The 27,425-nt window shown below is 49.9% G+C and overlaps 1 protein-coding gene across 2 annotated transcripts in view; it reads left to right on the top strand.

The window, feature by feature from the left end:
- Positions 1-488: 488 nt before the first annotated feature.
- The window catches only part of ABCA4 (ATP-binding cassette, sub-family A (ABC1), member 4), a 130,232-nt gene continuing 103,295 nt past the window's right edge, over positions 489-27,425 (top strand). For both annotated transcript variants that reach the window (XM_014542676.1, XM_014542675.1), the window contains exons 1-6: positions 489-651; positions 8,991-9,084; positions 10,316-10,457; positions 13,784-13,923; positions 19,529-19,656; positions 24,041-24,238. In XM_014542676.1, coding sequence (XP_014398162.1) covers positions 586-651; positions 8,991-9,084; positions 10,316-10,457; positions 13,784-13,923; positions 19,529-19,656; positions 24,041-24,238 — 768 coding nt within the window. In that variant the 5' untranslated portion in view covers positions 489-585. The remainder of the gene's footprint in view (positions 652-8,990; positions 9,085-10,315; positions 10,458-13,783; positions 13,924-19,528; positions 19,657-24,040; positions 24,239-27,425) is intronic.

The following is a 27,425-nucleotide window of genomic DNA, read 5'->3' as shown; positions in this document are numbered from 1 at the left end:
TTTACCGTTTGCTAAGCTCGGAGATGCCCCCCAATAGCTGGCCTACAGTCACTACAGAGCAAGATATTGGCTACAAAGGGGAGAGGTCATCTGAGATCTGGCAAGTGGGTTGGTGGAGGTGGAGGCAAGTGGTCCATCGAACCCTGGGTGCGGCTCAGAGCAGGCTATGGTGGAGGCCAAAGCCTAGCCTATAATAATGCAAAGAGCTTTTGTCCCACATTTTAAGATCAGAGATTCCCAGCACCCTCTGTTGGAGGCGGGAGCGGGAGGTCTTGGCTTCCCATGAGATGCCCCCTCTCCCCCCCCGCCGCCCCCAACTGGCTTAGTGCTCAGCCACTTGTGTCTTTAGGGTTCTCCTTCTCTTCTTAAAAAGGAGCCAGCAGAGTGTCCGCTTGCTTTCCTCGGCAAAGGCTTATGCGACATTAGAAGGGATTATGCTTTGCTGGGGGAAAGTAGCCTTTAATCACCCAGAGAAGGACACAGCCTGAGCCAGGAGGTGCTCTGGCGGCATTTATGCCCATTGCTTCCTAGAGCCTTGGCCATAGACGAGGGCTCTGCGTGATCTGGTCTTCCGTGGTCGCCAGCATGGGCTTCGCGAGGCAGATCCAGCTTCTGCTCTGGAAGAACTGGACCCTGAGGAAAAGGCAAAAGGTAACGGGTGTAGCTTGTGGTCTGAGTGAGGTGTGGGGCCGGTAAACAGGTGGAGAGCGTGGGGTGGGACAGAGGGCGGGCAGGGAGGGTGAACCGTGGATGGGCTGGTTGCCACTCAGCACCGAAGCAGTGGTCACCCGGCTGGCTGCTCTGCGAGCCTCTCTGACAATGTCCTTCACAGAAAGACCTGCTTCCCTGTCCTAAGGTGGACATTTTCCACCCACAGCCCAGCGTGGCTACATTGCAGTCTTCTTTTGCCCTCCCTGCCTATGGACCCATTGCCCACCCATCCCTCCCCCTGTCCTGGTTTTTAACGTGCCAGTCCAGTCCACACACCCCTGAGCATCCCTGCTGTGCAGTGGGAAGGACCTAAGTCCTGGAGAGCAGGCTCAACAGAAAACAACGCTCTCCCAGAGCTTCCCCGCCCAGAAATACTGAGTCATTGATTCTCCGAGGCGCACTGGGTTTCACATTTTCACGTGCCTGAAATTGGGACGCAGCTCACACTCAAGTGACAGTTAAACCGACACATTTGTTTCTTTCGTGGTGTGCAAAGAACAACAGCACATCTTACAATGACGGTGTCTTAGCTCCAGTGAGATGCAACACTACTCACTAACCATCACAGCCGGTCACCCAGCCCTTTCAGCGAGCAGACACCAGCTGCTGGGCCAGGGGCTAGAAGCATAAGTCACAGATTCCACCCGGGACTCACCTCTAGTCCAGCTGGGAAACCCAGAGTATGTTTGAATATATAACTCTAGGGAAGCACGCACCATGCTACAGGCTTGCAGAGTCATGCCAATGCCAAATGACGAAAAATGACTAAAGGAGCTGAAGGAAGAAGAGGGGAGGGTCGAGGAGTGGGCAGAGCTGAGCTTAGAAAGACTGGAGCCAGGCAAGGAAGGAGGGCAGGGAAGGAGGACAATCTGATGTGGGGAGGAAGAGAATGGATTTGTTTCAAGTCCTGATTCAAGATGGGTTCACGCAGGCAGGACAGGGTTTTCCTGGGTGTTGGAAGGAATGTGAGAGAAGGAAGGGGGCCAACTGTGGAACATTAGGAGTGTCTCCGTCAGAGAGACTTTACTATAAAAAGATATTTGCTATGCACACAGCTGGTCACTGAGAGGGTAAGAGAGAACCCCAAGGTGTCATGGAGGCAGCAATGGCAAGTTGCAGCTGAGAGAACAACGGGGAATAAGTGGGAGTAAGACTTGGAAACAGAGCAGAGGTCGGTGGAGCTGAGGCTCAGACCTGTGGGGAAGGGGTGCCGCGAGGCTGCTGCTGGGGCTCTGTGCCTGTTCTCGGGACCAGACCCATGAGGAGGATGCCCTGACTGGCTGGCGGGTTTGGACTGAGGAACAATTGCTTAATAACCAGCACAATAGGGAGCAAGAGACAGTCCAACCATGCGCACGGATGGTCCTTTTCTGTGTGATTTAGGCAGGACTCAGGGAGGCAGAAGGGGAAACCAAGTGAGAGCCTGCTTATCTGTGGGAAACGCCTCTGGCAAAGCCGGTGTGACTTTTCAAATCTGCGTTCAAGTCATTAGTTGCCCCTCCCAGGAGCCAAGTGCTAACAGTACTCAGAGACTCAATCCCTTGCTTCTGAGAGTTTCCCCTCTAGAATGAATACAGACAACGTTCAAACAAGACGCATTGTTAAATTCATTCATCTGTTCCTTGAATTAACAAATACTTAACAGTCGTCAGGCACTGTGCTGGGTGCTGGGTGCTGGGTGCACAATGGCAAACAAGAAAATCACAGTCCACAGTCCCTGCCTGCATGGCAGTCTGTGGAACGCGAAGGAAAAGCCAGTGTGCAACTGTTTTCCCTCCTCCCTCTCTCTTTTCAGTAAGAAATTAAGATCCTCACTTAGTTTTACTCTCAGTGTGCTCTTTGTGGCCATCCGAAAGTATACCCGGGGACTGTGGCTGCTGGCCTGAAATGATTCCATGCCTGTGGCTAGCATGTTGCTGTTACAGAGATTGTTCCTTTCAAAGACAGGATTTGGCTCAGAGCCCTTCGCAGTCTCTGTTCCCTTTCCCTGGTGTGGTAGGTGTCCTCTCGTCAGGGACTCTGTCTTCTCCACTCCTCTGGGAGGAGCACACTGACAGCCCCTCCAAGGTGAGATGGGCCATCCGGGCTGAAGACCTTGGCTGGGGAATCTCCCAGGATGACCTAGTCTAGGCTGACATTCCTTTGATGCCATCCTGGTGGCCTAGAAATTGAGATCTCTTGTCTGATGTGCCTCCAGCCCTCTTCCCCACTGCTGACACATTCCAGGAATTTGCAGATGCCTGGGGAAGGTGGAGGCATCCTCCACAGCCCTCTTTATCTCTGGGGCGGGGGGTGGGGTCTGTGGATCCTTCCCTAAGCTTTGGTTCTTCTGGAAGTTTCTGCCTCCACAGATAGTGACTCTAAGAGAGAGAGAAAAAAATACAACATACTCAGCCCATAACTCAACTCCTAGGTTTTAAGTTTTTAAAACTTCTATGGTTTTGGGTGTTTACTCTTATGAGCAAGAGCAAAAACAGATACCAATTTTCCCCATTCCTCTCCTCCCAATCCCTGAGGGCATGAGATAAAAATCTTCAGATATTCCTTCCTCCCTTTTTTTCTTCCTCTGTTAACATTTACAAAGTATTCCTAAGTGCCTGGCACTGTACTGTCTCCTCAGAGAATCCTCACCTGGAGTCCCCAAAAGACACCCCTGTAACCCCCCATTGGTGAGGTCACTGAGGCTTCTGAGAAGGTTAACGACTGACTGGGGGAGGGGGACCTGGGCCTCCCGGACAGGCAGACGTGGTTGGTCGGTCGTTACCCCACACTGTCCCCAGGTATCAAGCCCTACCTAATAGTCTGGCCATGGAGACCACAAAGATAGGGTGGCCTTCTCATTCTGCCTTCAAACCAAGGCAGTTAGGAAAGTGAAAGGGGCCTATTAACCTACTAACAACCACACCAGGACGACAGATGTAAACTGACACTGGGCCTGGAAAACCCTGCACATCCTATATGGCCAGGTGAGGTAGCACCACCCCTGCTCTCATGGGATCTGGAGCCAGACACCATTACTAAGCAAGGTAACATGAGCAACAGAGGAATAGAATAAAGCCCAGGGTGGGAGTTGAGGATGAGTTCTAGGAGCTCAGAGGAGAAACGGGTGGGAGCAGGTGAGAGAAGACTTCTCAAAGAACTCACCCCTAGGAGGGTATGTTCAATGACAGATCTCTGCACTGCCCGGGACAATGCACAGCCACCCACATTTGCGATGGGCCAGGCCCCGGCAGGAAGGTTTTATAAAGATCCTTAGGTTTGTCTCTTGTCCCTGAGAACTCACAGCCTGAGGGCCCCTTGGTGGCATTCCCCAGTTCCAGCTTTCATGTCAGAATAGGTAGGATATTTGGGGGAGGCCTGATAGGGGCTGATCCTTTCCAGGACCCCAGACCTGGGCACTGGGTACAGCTATGGCCTTTGGTCCCAGGCCAAGCATTAGGCGAGGAGAACCTGTCAGGTACAGGGAAGTCCTGGGTCATATTCATCCGGGCTAACAATCCCATCTGGGCTCTGAGTGCAGAAGGGAGAATCCCCAGCTCATTTCAAGCCTCGGCTACCCACTTTTAGATTGAAAACAGGGTGGGAGGGGGGAAAATCTAACTTGCCAAGATTTAAAACAGCAAGCACAACTCTGTCTTCCCTGGGACCCCTCTTCCCCCAAGTAGGTTGAGTGGTAAAGAGAGGGGGAGGGGAAGCAAAAAATACATTGAACAAGGAAATACCAGTTTAGGGGGAAAATTTCCACCGGCCCCTCCTGAGTTTGGCTGGGCTTAATTAAAGCTACAGACATGTTTAAAGGGAAGGGGTGGGGGTAGGCAGAGCTGCTCTGAAAACATGTTTTTAATTATGCTGTGGAATTTCTCCCTAGGGTATGCCCTGCACAGTAGAGCATCAAGGACAAGGATGCCGCTCTGGGGCCAGGGTGCTGAGCAGGACTCTGGGGGAGGGAGAAGAGGTTGTTGTGAGGACCTGCCAGGCAGGAAAAGAATTGCTGGTGGTCTTTTTGCAGGGAGTGAAGTGTGAAAAGCAGTCCCTCCATCCAAAACAAACGCTCACGGAGTTAGAGCAATAACACCGGCCTCTCAACAAATGTTTTCCAAAGATTACCAACCACTACCTAGGCCAGCGGTGCCCAGCTCCAGCTGCACACTGGAATTACCTGACATTGTTAAAAACAAAACAATAAAACCAAACTGATGTCTCAGGATTGGAGGTGCTGGTGTGATTGATATGGGGCTCAGCCTAAGCTTCCCACATGATTCCAGCACGCAGATGCACCAGAGCTGCAGATCTGGGTCAGCCATGGGGGTCATGTGAGGGGCAGGGATTATAGGCTGAAAACAGCAGCCCTAACACAGAGACTGGGTTAACAGCAACACCTGCAAAACCGCACCTGTCCTAGGGCCAGGCAAGGAATGGAGGAGGAATGGAGAATTCTGGTCTGGGCCCCACTGGTGGGAGGACTTTACACTACAAGACCAGGAACTCCATAAACACACAAATGGGTGAGGGAGTGAGGGAGCGAGGGAGTAAATGAGAGAGTGTGTGACTAACATTGTTTTTTGGTGTGTGTGTGTGTGTGTGTGTGTGTGTGTGTGTGTGTGTGTGTTTGTTAATCCTTACCCGAGGATATTTTTTCCAATTGATTTTTTTAGAGAGAGTGGAAGGGAGGGGGAGAGACAGAGAAACATCGAAGTGAGAAAGATTGGTTGCCTCCCACATGCACCCGAACCGGCGCCAGGGACTGGGCCTGCAACTGAGGCATGTGCCCTTGACTGGAGTCGAACCCAGGACCCTTCAGTTCACAAGCCAGTGTTGTATCCACTGGCCAGGGCATGTGACTGACATTGTGAAGAGGACTGAGATGCATGAGCTTGAGGTTGGGAATTTTATCTGTGGAACAGGTAGGCCAGGCTGGCTGATTCCTCCCTGGTCCCAGCCCCCTAACATATGGAGCAGTGGGCAGTTGGTGTTTAGTTTCTCAGGAGGCCCCATGTCTCCAAACTGGCAAATGGGCTGTTCTGAACCCAGAAAGGGAGGAAACATGAATGTGACTGGAGGCCTAAGAGCTGGTACATAATTTTAATATCTCCTGGCTCTTCAGCCTTTACAACCTGCTGTCACCCACAGTGCCCCCTGTGGTCCTTGTGAGAAGTGAGTCAATAGTAAATGTCTTGTGTGTATTGAATGTTAGTTACCTGGGGCCAGAATTTGCTTTCTGTGTTTCACACGGTGAATTTATTTCATCCTCACAACTGCTCTGGAAGGCGGGTCCTGGCATCACCTACCAGGTTCCAGATGAGACCCTGAGGCACGGAGAAGTTGAACATCTTACCTCATGTCATACAGCTAATAGGGAGCAGAGCCAGGTATAAACCTCAGTTACTGACATACTCTTAACCCTCAGTGTAAAGTGTAGGACAAAATGGTCCCATTCAACGGATGAGAAAGCTGAGACTTGGAAATTAGGCAAGAGCAACAGTGATTCTTAACCCAGCTCTTCCCATTCCCAAGCCAGCATCAATGTCTGACACAGTGGGCTACTCCCAGGTAGACTTGCTCCATGGAAAGAGGCTGGCTTACTTGATAGAAAGCCAAGGTTGCAGGCAGTTGTCTTAAGGAAGAATCTAGTGTGTAGAACCTGAACTGGTTGTCATTTCCTTGGTAAAAATACCAGGAACAACAACTGGTTTAATTGATTGCACCTATTACATCACTATCTTGCCAGACTTGCTCCCCAACCTTACTCAGTGACAAGGAGGACCTGGGATGGAAGGTGTGGAGCCAGTGCAGTTTGTTAAATCTGAAAACCATTGGGGAACTGAGCCTCTGTGTCACCTCCAGCATTCCTGGAGGAGCCTCCCAGACCAGTCTTGACAAAGACTCACTCATTCTGTATTTATTGGGAGCCCATTATGAGCCCAGCCCTGTGTTGGGTGCTAGAATCACAGTAGATGAGGATAGACGTGGTCCCTGAACTCAGGAAGCGTACAGTCAGTGAGGGAGCCACATACATGAAAGAGTAGTGACCGTCACACACGATGAATGACAAGACGACGGGAAGTGTGGGCTGCTGTGGGAACAGTTGTGCTGGTCTGGGAAGAGCAGTGTTAACAATGAGATAGGCTCCCTGGGGAAGAGGCTCAGCCCTTCCTCCTTTGATTTGCATACCCGGAAAGAACTGCCACATTCCAATGCTTTCATGTGCGCCTGGGGTCAGTCCCTTTAACGCTGGATGGGAATTGTTCAATACTGGTGTTTTGCCATCTTGTGGGAGAATGTGTAGGGGGAACCCTGAAAAATGAATGCCTTAAGGAAAATCTATTATTCTTTCTTCTTCCCACAATATCTCTGTGTGTGTTTCCTCTAACACAAGCATGTCAAATTCAAAGGTTAACACAGGCCAAATAAACAAGGTTTAAGTTTGTGTGGGCCACAAAAAATAAAACCAAAAGCTTCAATTTTCATAGAAATGTAGGTTTATTTCGATAGAGACATGTTGAATACAAAGGGCTGAAATAAATGAGTAATCGTTAACATAAAATAACAGAACATTTTAATAAAAATTAATATTTTTTCTTGACCATTAACTTATCAGACACTGAATAACTGCACAAATTAATAAGCGTAACACAAGTAAACCTATTTTTCTTGTTCTCCGAAAGCGAAATATTTCCTGTTGCGCACACCAAACAAGTCAGTCCAAGACTAATGACATAGCAATCGGCTGCTAAAATATGCGCTGCTAGTATTAGTGGAGAGAAAACATGGGCCTGCGTGTAAGGCGAGTAAGAGAAATGAATGCAACACGATTATAGTAATCAGTCATTAGTGAACATTGTAGTTCATTATTGATAATTATGTGTAACAGGATATTGTAAAGATTAAGTTAAGAAATTTTTATTAAAACGTTTCTTACATACTGTTATATTGGCTGGGCCGCAAAAATATTCGGCCCGCGGGCTGCGAGTTTGACATGCTTGCTCTAACACATCCTCCCTAGACATATTTTCAGTAAAACATTTTGTAATAAGTTACAACTGTAGAATAACCCAGTGCTTTATACAGTTTTTGCTTCTTTTTCTTCGATGCATTTTCCTTATCAGTTTATGTTATGATTTCGACAGACCTTACTAGCAGGAAAGGAACAGACACTCATTAGCACCCCATATGGTATCCACCGTTTTGTTGAGAGTTTAAGCACATTTCTTTGGAAAGAACAACAAAGGGTTAAAAATCATGTGAATAGCCCCTACCTCATCTATATATATTTAAGGCTCTATTCTTAGCCTCCTGCTTAAGTTCTTTAAATCTTATGCATTTCCTTCCTAAGGTCTCTGGAATGGGGATGAAGTGGAAGAACTATTACACCAGTTCACATACCCCTTATCTGCTATCCCCCCAAAATCCCACACCTCCAACCTCCACCCTTATATGCAATGCCTCAGAGTGTGGGCTGCAACAACCAACTGGTTCTTTTTCCTTTGGAATCCAGAGTCCTCAAACTCTAAATTGAACATAAATTTAAATCCCAATTTTCAACCAAATGTTGGTGTCAGCAATGTCTTCCTTCCAGCATTGCAAACACCCACAGCAGTATGCCCTGCTTTGTCTCTTTAAGCAACAAGGACTTGGTGAAGGAAAAATGTTGGTAAAACCCAGGTTTCTGTTGACTTTGCTACGGATCACAGTGTTTCACAGAATCGTTTGCACATGCATTCATCCATCAGTGACCACAGATACAAAGTCTAGTGTGTGTTAGAAGGCAGGGCCGTGGGAGGAGCAGACCTTGACCCAAAAGACGGGAGGCTGGGTTTTGGTCCTGATGCTATCACTACTGATGTGACACTGCACTGGTAACCCACCCTCCCTGGGCCTCTGTTTTCTTATTGGCAGGAGAGCTTAAACTGAGATCTTTCCTACCTGCTGCATCAGAGTTACATGCGAGATCTAGTAGGGCCTTACAGAATCAGAATCTGCATTCATGGGCACAGCAGCATCTGGAAAGCACTGAAGCACATACCTTGATGATCCTTGATGAGAGTCCTGAGCTAATGCAGTTTTCTAAAACAGAGGCAACACGGAGCCCAGATGGTCTAATATATCATAGTAGAGGTAGTATGGGAGAGGAGATCAAAAAAGGAAGTCCTTTTGGAAATATCCTACAACCAAAGTCCTATTGCATAGACAGGTGCTGAGATGAAGTGCATGTGCTCTGGGTATGTTTCCTATAATCTCCTAGCATCACTGCTCTTCCTCTTTTTGTTTTGTTTATCCAGATTCGCTTTGCGGTGGAACTCATGTGGCCTTTGTCTTTATTTCTGGTCTTGATCTGGTTAAGGAACGTCAACCCACTCTACAGCAAACATGAATGTAAGCATAACAGGGTAGCCTTGGTACACCCGGAGGTCCCATCCTTTTGTTTAGAAAGGTCTTGGGGGCTGGGAGGGCCAGATCATAGCTGCTTATTACCTTCTCACGCCTACAACACGGAAAACAGAGATTCAACAGCGTTACCGAAGTAATGCTTTATTCTTACACATTCTATACAAATACTTGTATGTGGTTATTGATGAATGGTTGTTATTTTTTGTTTTTTCTATACCTAAACCCTTACTAGTATTTGAAGGGAGCAGAGCATAGATGAGATCTCTTAAATATTTTGGAGACCAATTTAGGGATATGTTATATATTGTGCTAGAGAAAAATAAGGAAAAGGGATGCTGGAACTATCATGCTTAATCACATGTTACTTATTGGGCCCCAGGGTGTCCTGGGATCTAGGGTGAGCCTGTGAGTGCCTCTGGGAAAACCTTCATCTGGTTTCTGGGCAGGTAACGTGAGACCTCAGAAGTTATGCAAAGCTGCTCCATCTCCTACCTCCTATTATTGCTCTTCACCCTCTTGTTCATGAGTTCTAAGCCCTATAAGCTTCCTGGCCATGAAACTCTTGCTTTTCCATCCCTCTCCTTCTCTGTCCCCCTCCCTTGCTCAAGGAGCCTGTAATCTGCAACTTTCTTGCCTGCTTGAAGGCAGGTGCTCATAAGAAGGAACTGGTGAGTCCGGGCCAGGTGGCTCAGTTGGTTGGAGTGTTGTTTCATACACCAAAAGGTCATGGGTTTGATTCTGGGTAAGGCATATACCTAGGTTTCCGGTTCTATCCCTTCAACTGATTGATGTTTCTCTCTTTAAAATAATAATAATAATAATAATAAAAACATATCCTTGAGTGATAATTTTTTTTAAAGAAAAGAAGGAACTGGTGAACCTCTTCTCCTCAAGTCTCTTTGTGGAGGCCTCTTGAGCCAAAATCCCTTCGCCCTTTCCACCATGAAAGTATGTGCTCCCCTCTGGTCCCCCTCTGCACTTCCTTCTGTGCCTCCATTAGAGCATTTGCCTGGCCCCCCAAGTACACTGGCGCTCAAGGGAAGAGACCCTATCCCAGGTACCCAGCGCAGGGCCTGGCATATTGGATGCTCCTGCTTCTTACATGTTGATGAATGACAGGAAGCACCAGGCTCCTTCCTCAGAGGCCCAGCTCCTAGGGCCTTCATCCCACTTGATTCAGAAGACTAACTTCTTGTCTCCATTTCCTCTCTTAAAGGCCATTTTCCCAATAAGGCAATGCCCTCAGCAGGAATTCTGCCATGGCTTCAGGGAATTTTCTGCAATGTGAACAATCCTTGTTTTAAAAGTCCCACCCCGGGAGAATCTCCTGGAATTGTGTCCAACTATAACAACTCCATGTAAGTGTTGAGATTCCCACCTAATGGGGAGAAGGTTGTACACCTTCCTGTCATACACCGGAGCATGTGTGTACACACAGAGCGTGTAATGCTGAATGAGTGTTTTTGTGGCTTGCTGAACACCTAAGCTCATGGGAGCAGGGTGTGTTTCCTCTCTGGAACATTCTATTAGCTGTCAGGATACTTGGGGAGAAAGCTTCAGACTAGGACCACATGACATGATTTCTTGGTTCTTATATATATTTCTAAGATGTGACCTGAAGTCTGATGGCAGCACCCTGCTAGGCTGTGTCCACTGCCCCAGGCCATCCATTTGCTTGGGTGGAAAAAACTCAGTCTCCCTTCTGTTGCCTTACATCACTCTACCCTGGTCAACCCTGACAGATCTCTGACTCTTTGAAAGCCTTCTTAGAGCCCTGGCTGGTGTGGCTCAGTTGATTGAGCATCCTCCCATGCACTAAAAGTTGTTGGAGACCTAGTCAGTTTTGCTCAGTGGATAGAGCATCGGCCTGCAGACCAAAGGGGCCCAGGTTTGATTCTGATCAAGGGCACGTTCCTTGGTTGCAGGCTCTTCCCTGTCCGGGCCCTGGTCAGGGCTCGTGCAGGAGGCAAACAATCAATGTGTTTCTCTCACATCGATGTTTCTCTCTGTCTTTCCCTCTCTCTTCCACTCTCCCTAAAAATCAATGGAAAAATATCCTCAGGTGAGGATTAACAACAACAAAAACAAAAGGTTGCTGGATTGATTCCCAGTCAGGGTACATACCTGGGTTGTGGGTTCGATCCTGGGTCAGGGCACATACAGGAGGCAACCAATCAATATTTCTCTTTCACATTGATGTCTCCCCCCCCCCTTCCCTCTCTCTTCCACTCTCCCTAAAAATCAATGGAAAAATATCCTCAGGTGAGGATTAACAACAACAAAAACAAAAGGTTGCTGGATTGATTCCCAGTCAGGGTACATACCTGGGTTGTGGGTTCAATCCTGGGTCAGGGCACATACAGGAGGCAACCAATCAATATTTCTCTTTCACATTGATGTCTCTCCCCCCCCTCCCTTTCTCTCTCTAAAATTAATAAAAAAATATTTTTTAAAAGGAAAACAGGAGGCAGCTGATCAATGTTTCTCTCTCATTGATGTTTCTGACTCTCTATCTTTCTCCCTTCCTCTCTGTAAAAAATCAATAAAATATATTTTAAAAAAAAAGGAAAACAAACAAAAAAGCCTTCTTGGACAGTGCCTGCTTGGGCAGCACATATAATAAAAGCAGAACGATACAGAGGAGATTAGCATGGCCTCTGCACAAGGACGGCACACGAATTTGTGAATTTTTTTTTTAAAAAGCCTTCTTGGACATCAAAGGCTAAGGCAAAGGTCAGGAAATATTTTGAGGGAGGATAAAGTAAGGTTTACAAGCAGGAAAGGGCACATTCCAAATCCTCTGTTGCCGACGCCATCAGTTCTGTTGGGCCGCGATACCTGAGGATCTGACTGGAGGTGGTAGTTCTTTACCTGTGGGGCTGAAGAACATTCCAAGAAACTGATGAACACTAATGGCCCGCCCCTCATCCAAGAAAAATGAACACATGCGCACGCGCACGCGCACACACACACACACACACACACACACACACACGCACGCACACACAACATTACACTGATATCAGGGGACTTGTGGTTCCCAGGTAATGACTTCTGGTCTGGGGTTGAATTTCAAGACCAATCCCAGAGGAAGAGAGTTCCCTTTGGAGTTCCCTGTCGGAGGTGGGAGGGCATGATGTGAGCATGGCCTACAGACAGAGGCTCAGGGATGAGGACAGGACCGTCCTCCACCCAGTGGGCTGCACTTGGGCTGCAGCTTGTGAAGCTTATAACCGAGAGTCACCAACAAGGGCTTGTTGTAGAGCGGGCTTCAACCACTTGTATGAACACCAAGTCAAATGGAAACTGAGGTAACTGGTTACTCCAGTCTTTCCACTGGATATAATTCCTCCAGGACAAAACTACATTTCAACTAAAAAAGAAAAAAAAAAACATTTAGTAAGTCAGCCTAATGCTTAGAGGTAGCCTTCCCCACTGGGAACCAACTGTGGCTGCCTTTGCCCTACAGTGACAGAGTTGAGTAATATGACAGAATTATGGCCCAGGAGTCTACAATATATAACTGCTCGCCGACCCCTGGATTATGGAAAGGTAGGAGAGGGACACCTGTCTTTCCAGGACAGTCAGGAGGTGATATTTAGCTGGGCTCCCATGGCTGCAAACACTTTTACAATCTATACTTTCAGCTTGAGTCTTTTTGGGGTGCCTGAGAAGAAATGCCTACCCATGTAGGGAGATCCCAGGGGTTGCACCCTGGGATCCGGGGAGCCTTGGAGACATCTCAGTGAGGCTCGATGGAGCTTTGGTGGGACTAGTACCGACAGTGTCTATAGATTGAAGGGTGAGAGTTGGGGAACGGGGGGTTCAGACTCTAGTTTGTACTCAACATTTGAACCAGGAAATCTGGGTTTCACATTTCACACATTCATTATAGGTGAAATATTGGCTTATTCAGGGGTCTTTTGAGTAGAAGGCTGGGCCCACAAGGTCCAGCCTCTTCGCCTCTCTGGGCATCCACCTCATTGCCTCTTTGTGGACCAGTGCCTCCCAGGCTGGTGCTGGTTGTTCAGTTCACAGCACCTTGGTCTGGGCAATCAGAAAAGCATCCTTGAATATCATTTAAATTCCTGGAAACAAATCCGGTTGTCCTGGCTTCATTCTCCTCGCCCAATCAGCGTTGGAGAGGTGTGTGTGTGTGTGTGTGTGTGTGTGTGTGTGTGTGTGTGTGCGCGTGCACGTGCAGGGAGGAACTTGTGGATTAAGTACGGCTGTCAGAATCTCCCCCCACTAATTGTGTGTGTGTGTGTGTGCGTGCACGTGCAGGGAGGAACTTGTGGATTAAGCACGGCTGTCAGAATCTCCCCCCACTAACGGCTGGAAGGGCAGGTCTCAGTAAAGCAGGGGGTAGCTGGGAAGAACCTCCAGTAACATCTACTAACATCCTGTTTAAAGCTTCTCTAGACAGAAGACACCTAGAGAACGGGGATGAGAGGTGACCTATCCCTGCCAAAGTGGGAAGACTGAACAAATTGCTCAATGCCCCTGTCTGCTATCTGACATGTACAAGGAAATAAAATGTTATTTTCTTTTTACCTTGGCACTATTGCAAAGATACATAATGTAGTAGCTAGGTCAAGCAGATACTATCTGTAAAAATCGCACAAGGTGGTATTATTATTATGACGCCTATGCCTTTATTGATGAGGCATTGTCTCTCTTCCAGCTTGGCAAGGGTGTATCGTGATTTTCAAGAACTCCTCATGGATGCACCAGAGAGCCAGCACCTTGGCCAGGTTTGGACAGAACTCCGCACCTTATCCCAACTCATGGACACCCTCCGGACTCACCCTGAGAGAATTGCAGGTAAGGTGGGCTTCAGTGTTCTCAGCCATCTCTTGCCTCTCACCTCCCTCATACATCAGAGAGACTCAAGATGCAGGAAAGATTTGGTGAGAAATGATACTAGAAGAGGCAGGAGGAAATGGGATCTGGAGGTGGTGAGGACTCCTCTTCCCACCAGCCTAGAAGGTAGAAAGTTGGGAAGGAGGGAAAGCAAGGTCTTACTCGAGGTAAGTCCAGAGACAGAAAGGAGCATGCCAGGCGAGCATGTGCTCTGGGGAGCACGAGGCTAGGGTAAGTGCTAGAAGCAGGGGATGAGGGGTTTTCAGAGTAAGGTAAAGGTACAGGACAATTTCCATAGAGTTGTAGAGAGCAAGCTAACCAGGAACGCGTGTGAGCAATGCCAAGTAGCGTTAAGGACTCTGGTCGGTCAGAGAGCATGTGTTTATCATGACATAGATATGTACAATCATTTGACTTCTTCCAGTGATATTCAGCACCCCAGGCCCTGAGGCAGAGAAGGTGCAGAGTGTGGGGATACAGAGCCAGGGGCTTGTAGGGGAGCCATAGGAGGTCCAGGAGGCAAGGAGGTTGATGGTGGTGATTGAACTACACATGTGGGCTCCAGGATGCATAAGGCTGGACAAGAGGACGGAAGTGGCGAAACAGGCCAGCGGGGGAAAGGGTGGGCAAGGAGCTAGAGGTCTCAGGGGGTTTCCTGGCCCTGTTTAAGGGTCGAGAAAGTGAGTAGGGTTAATGGTTGTGGTTAAAAAATGAAGCACATGAATTTAGGATTTCAAAGGCAGGTGGCACAGGTGAGAACAAGCCCCTGGGGTACGGCCATGGTGGTTGAAGTGGAGCAGAGGTGAGGGCTTAGTTGGTGAAGAGTTGAACAAAATGTGAGGCCAGGCTGGTGGGTCACATGCTCACTGAGGCTGCGTGGGGAGGAGAGCCTCTTGGAGTCAGGAACAGTGAGGAGAGAGGGTGGAGGAGCCCCTTGGCCTGCGACTCTCCGCCCAGGGAAAAGCAGCTCAACCCCAGTAGCCACTCTGACAGCTCTTCTTCTTAAAGCACAAGTGGGTGTTGTTAGTTGTCGTGTCTTCAGGAGGCTCCTCTGCAGATGGCCGGAGGGACTGGGCATGGCGACAGCCTGGGCTCCAGCTGAACCATCCGAGGGAGGAGTGACCGAGTGGTGGGGAAGGAGCGAGGCCTGCCAGGACCCCCGGGGTTACCACCGTCCAGCTGAGAATAAAAGGCTGCAGATGTGGGGAAGGTTGATCAGGGGGTGGGGCTTGGAAGCAGTTTGGATCTGGGTGATGTCTGCTCCTAGGATGGGGGGGCGGGGGGGCGATGACTCTCAGGATGACCTTAGAGGTTGACAGGGATGAGGAAGGGGTCTGCCAAGGGGACTGGCGGGCTGGGTGAACAGCCCCTACTCAGGATCCCAAGCAAGAAAGGTGACGAATAGTGCAGATCAGCCCTGGAGCCTTGCTGTGCAGCTCAGTCAACATTCAGCGGACGTTTGGGGAGCACCACTGAGCCAGGCGCTGTGCTAGTCCCTGGGGAAGATGTGTCACACCGGTGCGGCCCCCTTCCAGGGCAGAAGTGGAAGGACTGAATGAACAACGGCTCCCTCCCTCGTGTAGAGGGGCGGGCAGGTGGCGCTTCAAGAGCTCAGGGGAGTCAGGAGGGGTGAGTTCTCTAAAGAGACTGATGTCCTCCCATCGGCCACCTTCTCCCTTCACTCCCCATTGGGGCAATAAAGGACAGGGGTCTGTGCAGATGGGACTACTTCATTGCATTCTAATGGCTTCAAAAGGAGTGAAGTGTATACTTTATGTAGTAAAACCGAGTTACAAACACTCCGTCTTTTGCTGCTTTGGTTAGGATTTACTGAGCTGGAGCTCGGAGGACTGAGCATTTAGTCCTATGAGCACAGTCAGCACTTTAATAGTAAGAGGAAAGGGTGGGGACACCAAGCAGAAGGCGTTTTACTTCTAAGGTTAAACAGCACAAGAGAAAGTGGCTGTCCCGCCACCCTGAGTGCCTGCCTGCCTTGTTCGTCAGCAGACATTTCATTCTGGAGTTTGGTCCTCGCATGGAGTCTGGCTGGAAGGAAGTGTAAAGGAAGTCATTTCTAACCTCAACTTCTCTGTGGCTTTACAGCATGTGCATAAGAACCCAAATCACTAGTTCCTAACCCCAAAGCAGGACGAGTTTTGCCTTGGCACAGGGTTCCTTCTGCAGGCCTCGGGCTTCCGGGGAAAATCCCTGACTGCCCGCGGCTTCTGAGGTCTGGGGAGACCAGGTCAGGGAAGGCCAGCCAAGGCTCCCCAGAGAGAACAGAGACGCTGCAGAACACTGACCTTAGTGGCCATGAGAGGGGACAGGGGACCACCCCCAGGCAGCGTCTGGGACACTCTCTGAAGGAATTCCAGGCTGGGGACTGAGGTTCGCCGTCACACTGCAGACCATTTCAGATCTGTCCCAGGCACCTGGGCATCGCTCCGGGTGAACACTGACTCTACAGCCCAAAGCCCTGCAGAGGTTAAGCCTTTGAAAGCCCGCGGGTGTGTGCTTTTGCCAGGCAGTTCCCAGGCACCTGGGAAAGTATGCTGATGGTGACCAGGCGGGGTTTCCCTTCCAGCAAACCTGTGGTACAGCATTCTCACCAGGGGAGGATTGATGGTTCAAGACAGCTTGAAGCCCCCTCCCCGCCACCCCCAAGGAAGCTCTGTGGCCTCTCAATCATCGTTAAACACCTTCTTCCCAGGAGCCTCAAGCGTTCTCCCACTTCAGCTCCCCTCAGCTCCCAGGGCCTCCGCGGCCCCTCCCCTCCCCCTTCTAATCTTCCAGGGGGAAGAAAACAAGAAGAACCACATTTTAAGCTAAATTTATTTTTCTTTCCTCAGGCCCCCCAGCTCACATTTCTCCCTCGAGAGTCTAGCGAAACCTCTGTCTGGTATCAGCCACCTCTTACGTTCTGGGCCCCACACTTTCCCCACAGGGGGCCCCCACCCCTCCCCAGGTGTGTGAACCCAGAATGCTCCTGCCCCTTCTCTCTGGGGCCAGTCTCCTGGGTGGGGTCCTGGGAGACACCAGGGCAAATCTCTCCCATCTCCCTCTCCCCAGCAGGTATTTGTATGTAAGGTCAGGTGAGTGAGTTAAAGAATAACAAAGAGATAAACAGTCCAATGGGGTCGTGACTTTGGGGTCAAGACAACAGTATTTATTGGGTGCTCATGCCATTCCATTTACGAGGCTCTGAGTCCATGTTGGGCTCTAGTGCTGGGTGTCCCAGAGGTGACTCCAGGGCTTATGTCTGTGTGCCCAGCATTGCTATGTCGAATGAGGGGTATTAATGAAAGTGGAGTCCGTAGCTCCCCACTTTCAGGAGGTGTGTGTGTGTATATAACACTGGGCATAAAGAAGTGACTGGGAAAAGAACAACTGAGCTGTTCCCCAGGGGAAGGAAGAGGGAGCAGGAGCTGAGTTTGGAAGATGAGACAGGACTTATCCAAAAAGAGGGAAGGCAAGAATCTAATAGGACAGCCTCTCTCAGAGCCCTCCTCCTTCCTCAGCCTCCCTCCTCCCTGTGCCAGGTTCCCCTAAGGCAGCGGGCAGTGATACCGAGCTACCCAGCAGCACAGCTCTAAAGGGCACCCACCCTGGAGAGAGGTGAGTGTGGGTGGGACCTCAGGACGGGTGGCCCTGCCCCAGCTGCAGGGCCAGGCCTGTGGCTGACCCATCCCCTTTCAAGGAGAAATGAGCAGCAATGTCAGGACCAGGCACTGTGCAGGCAGCGTCACCTCCGGAAAACGGAAGGGAGGAAGGGATGGCTGTCACTGCCCAGGCCTTGAGGCCTCTTGGTGAGGGAAGAATTTAGGGAGGGAGGAGATGGGCTCTGGAAGGAGCTTTGATGATTAAATCTCGTTAAAGAAGAACTAAGCGATAAGCAGCCAGGCAGGCTCCAGAGAAGTTGAAATGTAGAGATAGGCATTTTTCATGCAACCCAAATGCTTTTCCTTAATGTTGAAATGATTTCATAAATATCTGGTCCCGTAACCTTCTCCTCTGGCCAGCGCCTCATGGACTGTGACAGTGGCCAGCTTGAGGCTGGGTGTTGGCCCTGGAAGCAGGCAGAGGCGGTGGGCACCCTGGGTGTGACTCCCCGGGAGGGGGAAGAATAATATGGATGCAATCAGAATAGCATTAACTGAGTGCCCTCTGTTTTCAGGCCTGAGAGCCAAGCACTTTTTGCATTCCTTGTCTCTCGTCAATCCTGAGAGGTAGATGTGGAAAGTACAGACACACAGTGGTTTTCAGTCACTTGCCCCAAGGTTACCTAAACTGCTAGGAGTCCTTTATGCCTCCCATAAAGAAATTTCTGCTTCTAGCAGGTTTTGAGTGGAGCTAGAAAGAATGTGACTGGGAAGACGAGGGTATGAAATTGCAAGCCCAGACAACAAGCCATCCTCTCTTTTCCACTTGAGACTTTTCTTGACCAAAACAGCCCCATCTTTCTTAGTCCATGTCAATACCCTGAGCTTAGAGCCTTAACTGAGACTGAGCCTTAACAAGACACCGAGAAGGACCCTCTACCCCATGACAGCTGCAGTGTGCACAGAGCATGGGTACCCTCCAGTCCTAGACTAGCAATTCTCACCCTTAGACGACCGGCATTTTGGACCAGACAGTTCTTTTTTTTTGGGGGGGGGGGGGGGGGGGGAGTGGGTTTGTCCTGTGCATTGCGGGATGTTTAGCAGCATCTCTGTTCTCTATCTACTAGCACTTCCCCAGTTATGACAACCAAACATGTCTCCAGATGGTCCCAAATATTCCCAGGGGGACAAAATTCCTTGCTCCAGCTCCTTACTGATCCAGTTGAGATCCGCTGTCCTAGACCAGTGGTCGGCAAACCGTGGCTCGCGAGCCACATGCGGCTCTTTGGCCCCTTGAGTGTGGCTCTTCCACAAAATACCAAGTGCGGGTGCGCACGTATAGTGCGATTGAAACTTCGTGGTCCATGCACAGAAGTCGGTTTTCGGCCTGGGCGAGTCTATTTTGAAGAAGTGGCGTTAGAAGAAGTGGGGGGTGGACATATAGAGAGGATGAACGAAAGGAGATAGACGAAACAAGTATACAAGATGAGTGTGGATGGGAGAGTTGGAAAGGGTCGACCTCAGCGAACGTACCTCAATCAGATTGAGGACGTTTTTAGCAAAGGCCAGCTTAGGAGTACCCTAATTAAGTTAATAACAATGTACCTACCTATATAGTTTAAGTTTAAAAAATTTGGCTCTCAAATGAAATTTCAATCGTTGTACTGTTGATATTTGGCTCTGTTGACTAATGAGTTTGCCGACCACTGTCCTAGACCAACCCCACACCGGATCCTGAGCTAGCTTTGTCCAGCCTTCGTGCCTTCTCACTAAATTTTGCCCAGCTGCTCCAGCAGTAAACTCTGTGACTGTGTTGGATGCGAGCTCACTGGCAGGAGCCCTGACCTCCAGGCACTCCCGGGGACCCAAGAACAGAGTTAAAAATGTTTCCAATAAATTCTAGATGTTTTCTCTTTTCTGACCCACCTGCCCGTCAGCACCCTGATCTTTCTCTCACTCATATACAGGAAGAGGAATACGCATTCGGGATATCCTGAGAGACGAAGAAACGCTGACACTCTTTCTCATGAGAAACATTGGCCTGTCTGACTCAGTCGTCCACCTTCTGGTCAACTCTCAGGTCCGGCCCGAGCAGGTTGGTTCTTGTCCTCGGCCAGTGGTTCCTGGAAGGGAGGGGTGAGCACGAGTCTGAGAAAGTCAAGGAACACCTTGGCTTTTTTATTTCCTTCTTGATTTCACATTCAGAATCCATCATTCATGCCCCAGGTTCAGAAAAAATACCTGGGAGTTACTCAGCCGATGCTCCTTCCCCTCATGGGATTCAGAGACGGGACAAATCCTGGCAACACATCTCAGAGGTTTGTGATCACATGCTCAACCTCCTTTTCTAGTTGAGGAAACAGAGGTTTATTCCCGTATTCATTAAACATCTAGAGTGCCATGGGAACAATATGGGCAAACCCCTAACTCCGGGAGCTTCCTGTGGGGGCTACAGGTGATGGTGAAGTCAGCAGGTGAGATGGGTGCTGTGGGACAATCCAGGGTCAAGAGTTAGGGCAGGACTAGGGGGCTGGGGATGGGGCAGTGCTAAATGAGGTGGTCAGGGAGGGCCAGGAGTATTTGAGCAAACCTGACTGAATAGAAGGTGGCCATGGAAAGAACTGTGAGGAGAGTCCCAGGCCCAGAAGCTGGCAGTGCAGACACTGGGCTGTGCGGGGTGACTCCCAGGTCACTGAGCCTGGTAAGGCAGCATGCAGAGCGGACCTGTTTCCCAGCACCATTTCTTCTTGGCGCCAGGCAAGCTCCTTCCTCTCCCCACCTTGCGTAACCTGACCTAATCCCGCCACCCTGCTCCCCCCAAATCTATTTCCTCAGGCTCCGGGCTCTCCTATATTTGTTCAGAGCATTCCACCACTAACACGTAACTTTCACATCAGTTAGCTGTGAGCTCTTCACCTGAATCCTGAGATTGGGGAAATGAGGCGGCTGGCCACTGAGGGATTTGCATGAGGCTGTAGAGCTAGAAATTGCAGCGGCAACCAGGTTTTCTCATTCCTAACCCAGTCTTCCTCACTCCAGCTCAGCGGTGTTCAGAGTCCCAGACCAGCGGCATCCCCAAGGCCTGGGAGCTGATTAGCAATGCAAATTCTCAGGCCCTACCCCAACCAACCTGCACGCTGGGCTTTAATTAGCCCTCCAGGCAGTTCAGCAGGCTCAGGGGTGAGACCACTGCTTCAGTTTGGGGCCTTATGGCTCCTGGCCCAGCATCTTGGGTGTTGCTCCTGGCAAGGCCCTGGGAGCCAGGCCTGGCTGTGCTGCTCCGCTATCCTTCCCCCTCCCTCCCCCTCCCACCCGAGGGCGTGGGGGCGGCAGCAGGGATTGGTCATTTTCCCCTCTGCTTCTCTTCAGCTCATAAAACTCCAGTCCTGGAAATGCCTGTGATGACTTCCAGTTGGTAATAAAAGGGAGTGGAGATAAGGGCAGGAATTTAGGGGAAATTTCTTTCCAGTTTCTCACTGTGACGTTTAGATCCCTAGTTGCTGGGCTGTTGGCATCGGGGCTGAGGCCTCTCCTTTGGGGAGAAGGGTTTTGGTCACCAGGCTGTGACCTTATTTAGTGTGGCTGGCTCTGATTAGCTGATGCTTCCCTAACCAGCAAACCCCAGAGCTTAAGAGGGAGCCCAGAGCCCCCACACTTGCAGAGGCCACTCGTGGCGACGCAGCTCCCTCTGCGCCCCGTGCCCACCCTGTTTCCCAGCCTGGTTGCCGTGGGCGCCTGCTCCTCATCTCTGTCTCAGTCTAGGTCTCTGTCCAGCTCTGTGCTCCTTAGTAGCACCGCCCACTAGACCCTCCCTCCACGATGGCAGCGTCCTTTCTCTGGGCCGTCGTGCGGTAGCCACAGGCCACAAGTGGCAGGTGGGCACTCGAAATAGAGCTAGTGCAGCCGAGGAACTGAATTTTAAATATCATTTAGTTTTAACACTTTTAAATTTAAATAGCCACATGTGGTCTGCTGCTCTCTAATTGATCATCCTCATCAAACATGGGATTTTATTCTTTACCTCAGGCCTGGCTGCCCCTCCTGTCCTTTCTGCCTGGTGCCTGAGCACCGCTCAGAAGGGAATCACATCACCCCCTCTCTCCACTAGGGAGTTATTAGACCAGGAGACGGGTACAGTTCTCTGGTCTGGCCCTCGGCCCACCCCCAGCCCTGTAATCTCCTAGACTTGCTTCCAGGCCCAGCGCAAATGTTTCCTCTTCAGTGAAATTGTTCATAAATCCTCCTCTCTTTGCGCAGCCTCCTCCCTCTTCCCCACCCGATAAAGAGCTAACGGGTAATGGTTAAGCACAAGCTGTAGGTTCAAATCTCAACAAGGCCACACAGTTAACTGTGTGACCTCCAGCAAGTTAGCTAATGACTCTGTGCCTCTGTCTCCTCATTAAAATGGAGATAATTTACATATCTCGTGTAAAATGGAGATAATAAAAGTGCCCTCCACATGTGGTTGTTGCTGGAGCTAAAAGAAGGAATGTATGTAAAGCACTTAGCACAGTGCCTGGAGCACAGTAGCCACTCGGTAAGTACTGGCTATTTTCACTAACTAGTCTCAACGCTCCCTCTTCTGTGAGCTCCTGGGAAGCAGAAAACTCACCTTGTCTTCTCTGCATCACCAGGAGCTAGTCTAGTCCCTGCAGGATGGGAACACAGTGAGCGAGCACCGAATGAATGAGGGACGGAGTGAGAGGAGCAGGAACTTTAGGGGTGTCCCGATTTCCCATCAGCCTGCTGTGCAACCTTCTCACGTCCCCTAACCCCTTCTCCATCGCTTTTCTCCCCTGGAATATTAGATGTTTGGACAACATGAGCTCATTGGTTCCCTCCACCTCAAAATGTTTTATACCCTGGGATTAGGATTGGGGGAATTTGCTGGGTGGTAAGAAGTCAAATGTAGGCGACAGGAAGGCTCTGCTGGAATACGTACCCAGTGACAGTCCCCTGAGGTCAACAGAGTCCACACCAACCAGCATTGTCCGAGACCAGTGCCTCATTTAGGGATCAGGCTTCCATCTGTGGTCTGGACAGTCTCCACGCAGGGGGCAGCAGAGCCTGGCTGCTCTGCTCTCCAGCCCAGAGGACTGTGTAACTCACTGGAAGCCAGGGGAAGACTGCGGAGACCAGGAAAGCTCATGAACCTGTTCACGGTGCTCAGGATCTTGTCCCCTGCTGGGAGCCCAGGACTCCTGAGGCCAGTTTCTGTGCTGGCTGGCCCGGTCCCGGCCAGGGCGGAGGCCTCCTTAGCCGCTGGAGGCCATCTTGGGGATTGTGCTTCAATAGTCACGTCCAGGAGCTCCACAGGAGCTGGGGCATGTGTCCTAGGTAGGGGGTAGGGTCGTCAGATAAAATACAAGCTTTCTAGAGTCGTTTGAAGGTCAGATAAGCCACAAATAATGTTAGCAAAAGTATGTGTCATTTGGACTCCGTTTAGGACATATTGTACTAAAAGTTGTTCATTGTTGATCTGAAATTCAAATCTAATTGGGCATCCAGTATTTTTATTGATTAAATCTGGTGAGAAAAGAGAGAGAAGATTGGTCATTTGCCATCTTTCCAAATGCATTCTAGCCACTCCCCATCTGAGCTTCAGGGAGTAAGTCCTGATGGTACCTAAGCATTGGTGGACTAAGAAGGGATCGCTCAAATTTTAAATGGCTCGCTGGTAAAGTGAGGCTTGGGAGTGTATTAGTTTCCTGTTGCTGCTCTAACAAATCACCATAAATGCAATGGCTTAAAACAATACCAATGTATTATCTTATGGTTCTAGAAGTCTGACAGTCAAGGTGTCGGCAGGGCTGTCCTCCTTTCCAGGGGGGAGGGGAGTCTAGAAGGAGATCCATTTTCCAGTTTCCAGAGGCTGCCCCTGTCCACACCCCTGGGCTGGTGGCCTCCTTCTGTCTCCAAGGCCAGTAGTGACCAACCACATCTTTCTCGCATTGCTTTACTCTGACATTGTCTCTGTGCCTCCCTCATCCACATTTAAAAGACCCTGGTGATGACATTGGGTTCCACCCAGATAATCCAAAAATAAAGCCAGCTGATGAGCCACTGTAATTTCATCTGCAATCTTTTTAAAAAATATATTTTATTGATTTTTTAAAGAGAGGAAGGGAGAGGGATAGAGAGTTAGAAACATTGATCAGCTGCCGCCTGCACACCCCTACTGGGAATGTGCCAACCAAGGTAAGAAACATTGATCAGCTGCCGCCTGCACACCCCTACTGGGAATGTGCCCACAACCAAGGTACGTGCCCTTGACTGGAATCGAACCTGGGACCCTTCAGTCCGCAGGCCGACGCTCTATCCACTGAGCCAAACTGGTCAGGGCTCATCTGCCATCTTAATCCCCCTTGCCATGCAACGTAATGTGGTCGCAGGTTCTGTGGGAGAGGGCGTGGACATCTCCCGGGGTTGGTGCTCTCCTGCCACAGGCAGTCCTCCAGGGTTGCTTCTCCTCCCTGCAGTTTGCTCACGGAGTCCCTGGCCTGGCGCTGAAGGACATCGCCTGCAGTGAGGCCCTCTTGGAGCGCTTCGTAATCTTCAGCCAGCGCCGCGGGGCGCAGACAGTGCGCGAGGCCATGTGCGCCCTCTCCCAGGGCACCCTGCAGTGGATGGAAGACACTCTGTATGCCAACGTGGACTTCTTCAAACTCTTCCGTGTGGTAAGGGAGGTATTTAGCTTCTTGCTCTGGGGAGGTAATTCCTGGGGCAGAGCCTGGTGGCAGGCCACGGGGAACCGGCTCTGACAGGGAGGGCACGAGCCTGGTATTCAAGACAATCCTTAAGGAAGGCTCCAGAGGCCCAGGCTCCTGGGAGTCACCACTGGGTATGTGGTTGTGGCAGGTCTGAGTCTGCCCCTAAAGTGGGGTACATCTCCTCCACCACCTTTCACAGCCTGGAAAGGAGAAGGGGGCTTGTTTGGACTCCCTGCCCTACCATTTTCTAGCGAGGTGGTCATAGGCAAAATAGTTGACTTTCCCTGCCCGCATCACTCATCTATAAAGCAGATATAATACTTCATAAAGTACAAGGAAATATAAATGAAAAAATACATGCAGAGCACTTAATACATTTCGATAAATGAGAGCTTCCCGCTCCCTGCTGTGAGTCTGCTCTTGTCCCCAAACGTTGCTGTTTCTGGGAAAAAAGAAAATGACAGAGAAAATTGCATAGTCTCAAAAGCTTAGAAAGCCTTGACCTGGCTAACCCCGTGTTCCGGAACTGCACCCAGACACACTTCTTGGGAACTGATAATATTTCCTCTTTTGCCAGAAGGGTAAGATGAGAGGGAGTTGTATAAAGGCAGCATAAAGCAGCAGTTCTCACCCTTCAGAGTGTATGCCGATCATCAGGGAAGCTGGTAAAAGATGCAAGTTCCAAATTTCCACCCCCAGAGACTGGTTCAGGAGATCTGGGCTGGGCTCAGAATCTGCCCTATTACTTTAAGAGCTCACTGTAGGCCACCCTTTAAGAAACACTCAAAATTAGAATCCTTCAGAGAAAGGAACATATGTGATGTTTCTAGCATTGAACTGTGTGTGTGTGTGCGTGTGTGTGTGTGCGCCTACATTTTAATTTCTGGAACTGTGTTGTGAGGAGTGTCAGTCACTGAGAGCTTGGTAGAGAAATTAATGTTTTTTGCCTTTTTATGGTTGCTCTCTCAAGTCCCAGAAAACCCACTCTCAGAGTTTCTTAAAAAGCAAGATGAAGGCTTTTAAAAACAAAATAAAATAAAACAGGACCACACAGTTTCTGGCAGAGTTCACACTTCATCCCTTTCAAAGTGTGACTCTCTTAGAATATTACAACCTTCCCAGCTCCTCCGGGTGGGCTTCCTCCACTGAGAACTCAGGGCCGCCAAAAGGCCTCCACGCGCTGCAGGGAGAATAAAAAGCCATGAGCTTTAAACTTCTCTGTTCACAGTCTGTTTGCAGAATTAGACAGAAGAGTCAGGCAATAACAATCCCTTATTCTGGACAGCGAACACTAGCACAGCCAGGAGACAGTACCTGTGTTTGCAGAGCGACTGAGGTCCCCTGGCACCGAGGACCGTGCAATCCTCTGGTCACCAGGAAAGGGCCAGGCCCTCGCGTCTCTTTCTGAAGGACGTTGGCTGCTGATCTCGGTAAACGTGCCTTTGGGGCACGACCAGCAGTTCTTGGGGGGCAGTTCTAGAAGTAGCAGGGTAAAGGGGAACCTGGGCAAACTTCATTAGGACTGGACCCAAACTCAGGCCACTGCTTCACAATATTTTTTTTATGTGCCTCAGGCATGAAACAGCTCTGGCCACGGACACAGGCATTAAGCTAGGATGTACTAAGGACTGTACATCTGCTTTGCCCCTGATTGATAGAAGAGCAACACCACCAATCAGATGCCTCCTTGCCCACTGCCAGGGGGTCAAAATATTTTTTATCAGATAAGAAAGACCAGAAAGTCTTTCTGTCCTTACACGCTGCTTTGGCAAGTGCTAGAGTTCCGAAACCGGAGGAGAACTTTGGCCGATCACCCTCACTGACCTGAGCGGGGTCCTGCACGCTTGCTCACCACCTGCGTACACGTGGCCCATGCACCCAAACCGGAACTGGGCACCTGCAGGCGCCAGGCATGTGCTGAGGCCAAGGCTCCACGTGTGCCCCTCCCGCCCTCATGAACTCTCTGTCAGCCTCAAGACCTGCAAACAGGCCAGGCCACAGAAGCACAGCTCAGACATGCCAACACCGGCAACGATGGGCCCTGCAGCGGTGGTGCCCAGCCAGGCTGCACATTGAATCACCTGAGGAGCTTTTAAAAACTACGATTGCCCAGCCCCCACCCCCTGAAATTCCGATTCAGTTGAAACTTCAGTATTTTTCAAAATTCCCCAGATCATTCCAAAGTCCAACCAGGGTTGAGAATTACTGACCTAAAACACAGGAGTTTGACTTAGTCTCAATTTCTGTAGGGCAGGGGTGGCCTGTGTCAGGCCCAAGAAATCATTTGGTCTGTCCCTGCCAAGGCATTAGGGGTGAGTTAATGAAATGTTTGACTGAATAGAACAGGCTAATTTTTAAGCTGATAATTTTGTATGGCCCGTGAATGATGTTATAAATATCCAAGTGCCCTTGTCAGAAAGGTTCCCCACCCCTGCTGTAGAGCAAGCATAATACTGATAGTACCCCAGATGCTCTAAGGCTTTCAAGCACTTCCATTTGATCACCCATAGAACAGGGTGCTGTGGCGATACACCCTCTCTGCTGTTATCTTTACAAAGCCGTTGAGTGGCCCAGAGACTGCATAGGGACAACCGAATGGGAGACAGGCCTGGAGGACTCCCCCACCCGCCATCTTCTGCTCCTGCTCCTGCTCATCTCTTTGGGGAAAGACAAGACCAAGACAGGATACGTGGGTCCCAAGCAAAGAGGACAAACACCCGGTCTGGTGCCCTTCAAATGTGCTTTTCCATTTGACAACTGGACAGAGTGGCTAAATTAAACAAAAATTACTAATAAGAAAACCTAAAAGAAATTACAGGCATGAAGATAGGATTTTGCTTTTATTGCTCCTGTACCCACTCTAACAGTGTCTTTAGAGATAAAGCCTGAGGGGGCACAGAGAAGCTCAGGCAGACCCTCTGAGAGGGGCAGCTCTGAGGCTGGGAAGAGGCTGTTATTGCAGCTGGTTGGCTGGCAGCCACGCTGAGCTCCAGCGTGGGGCAGGCTGAGCCTCTGTTCTCCTGGGCTGTTTCTCATATGCACGGAGCCAGTGTATAAATAAGGTTTTATTAAATGCCAAGTCAGTGCTTATTAACAAAGAAAGAGGGACAATCCCAGTAAACCACTGTGACAGCACCTGCCCCTGCTGTGTAAG

This window comes from Myotis brandtii, unplaced genomic scaffold (genome assembly GCF_000412655.1).
Source record: "Myotis brandtii unplaced genomic scaffold, ASM41265v1 scaffold311, whole genome shotgun sequence".
NCBI lineage: Eukaryota > Metazoa > Chordata > Mammalia > Chiroptera > Vespertilionidae > Myotis > Myotis brandtii.
This window is presented reverse-complemented; position numbering and strand designations above follow the sequence as displayed.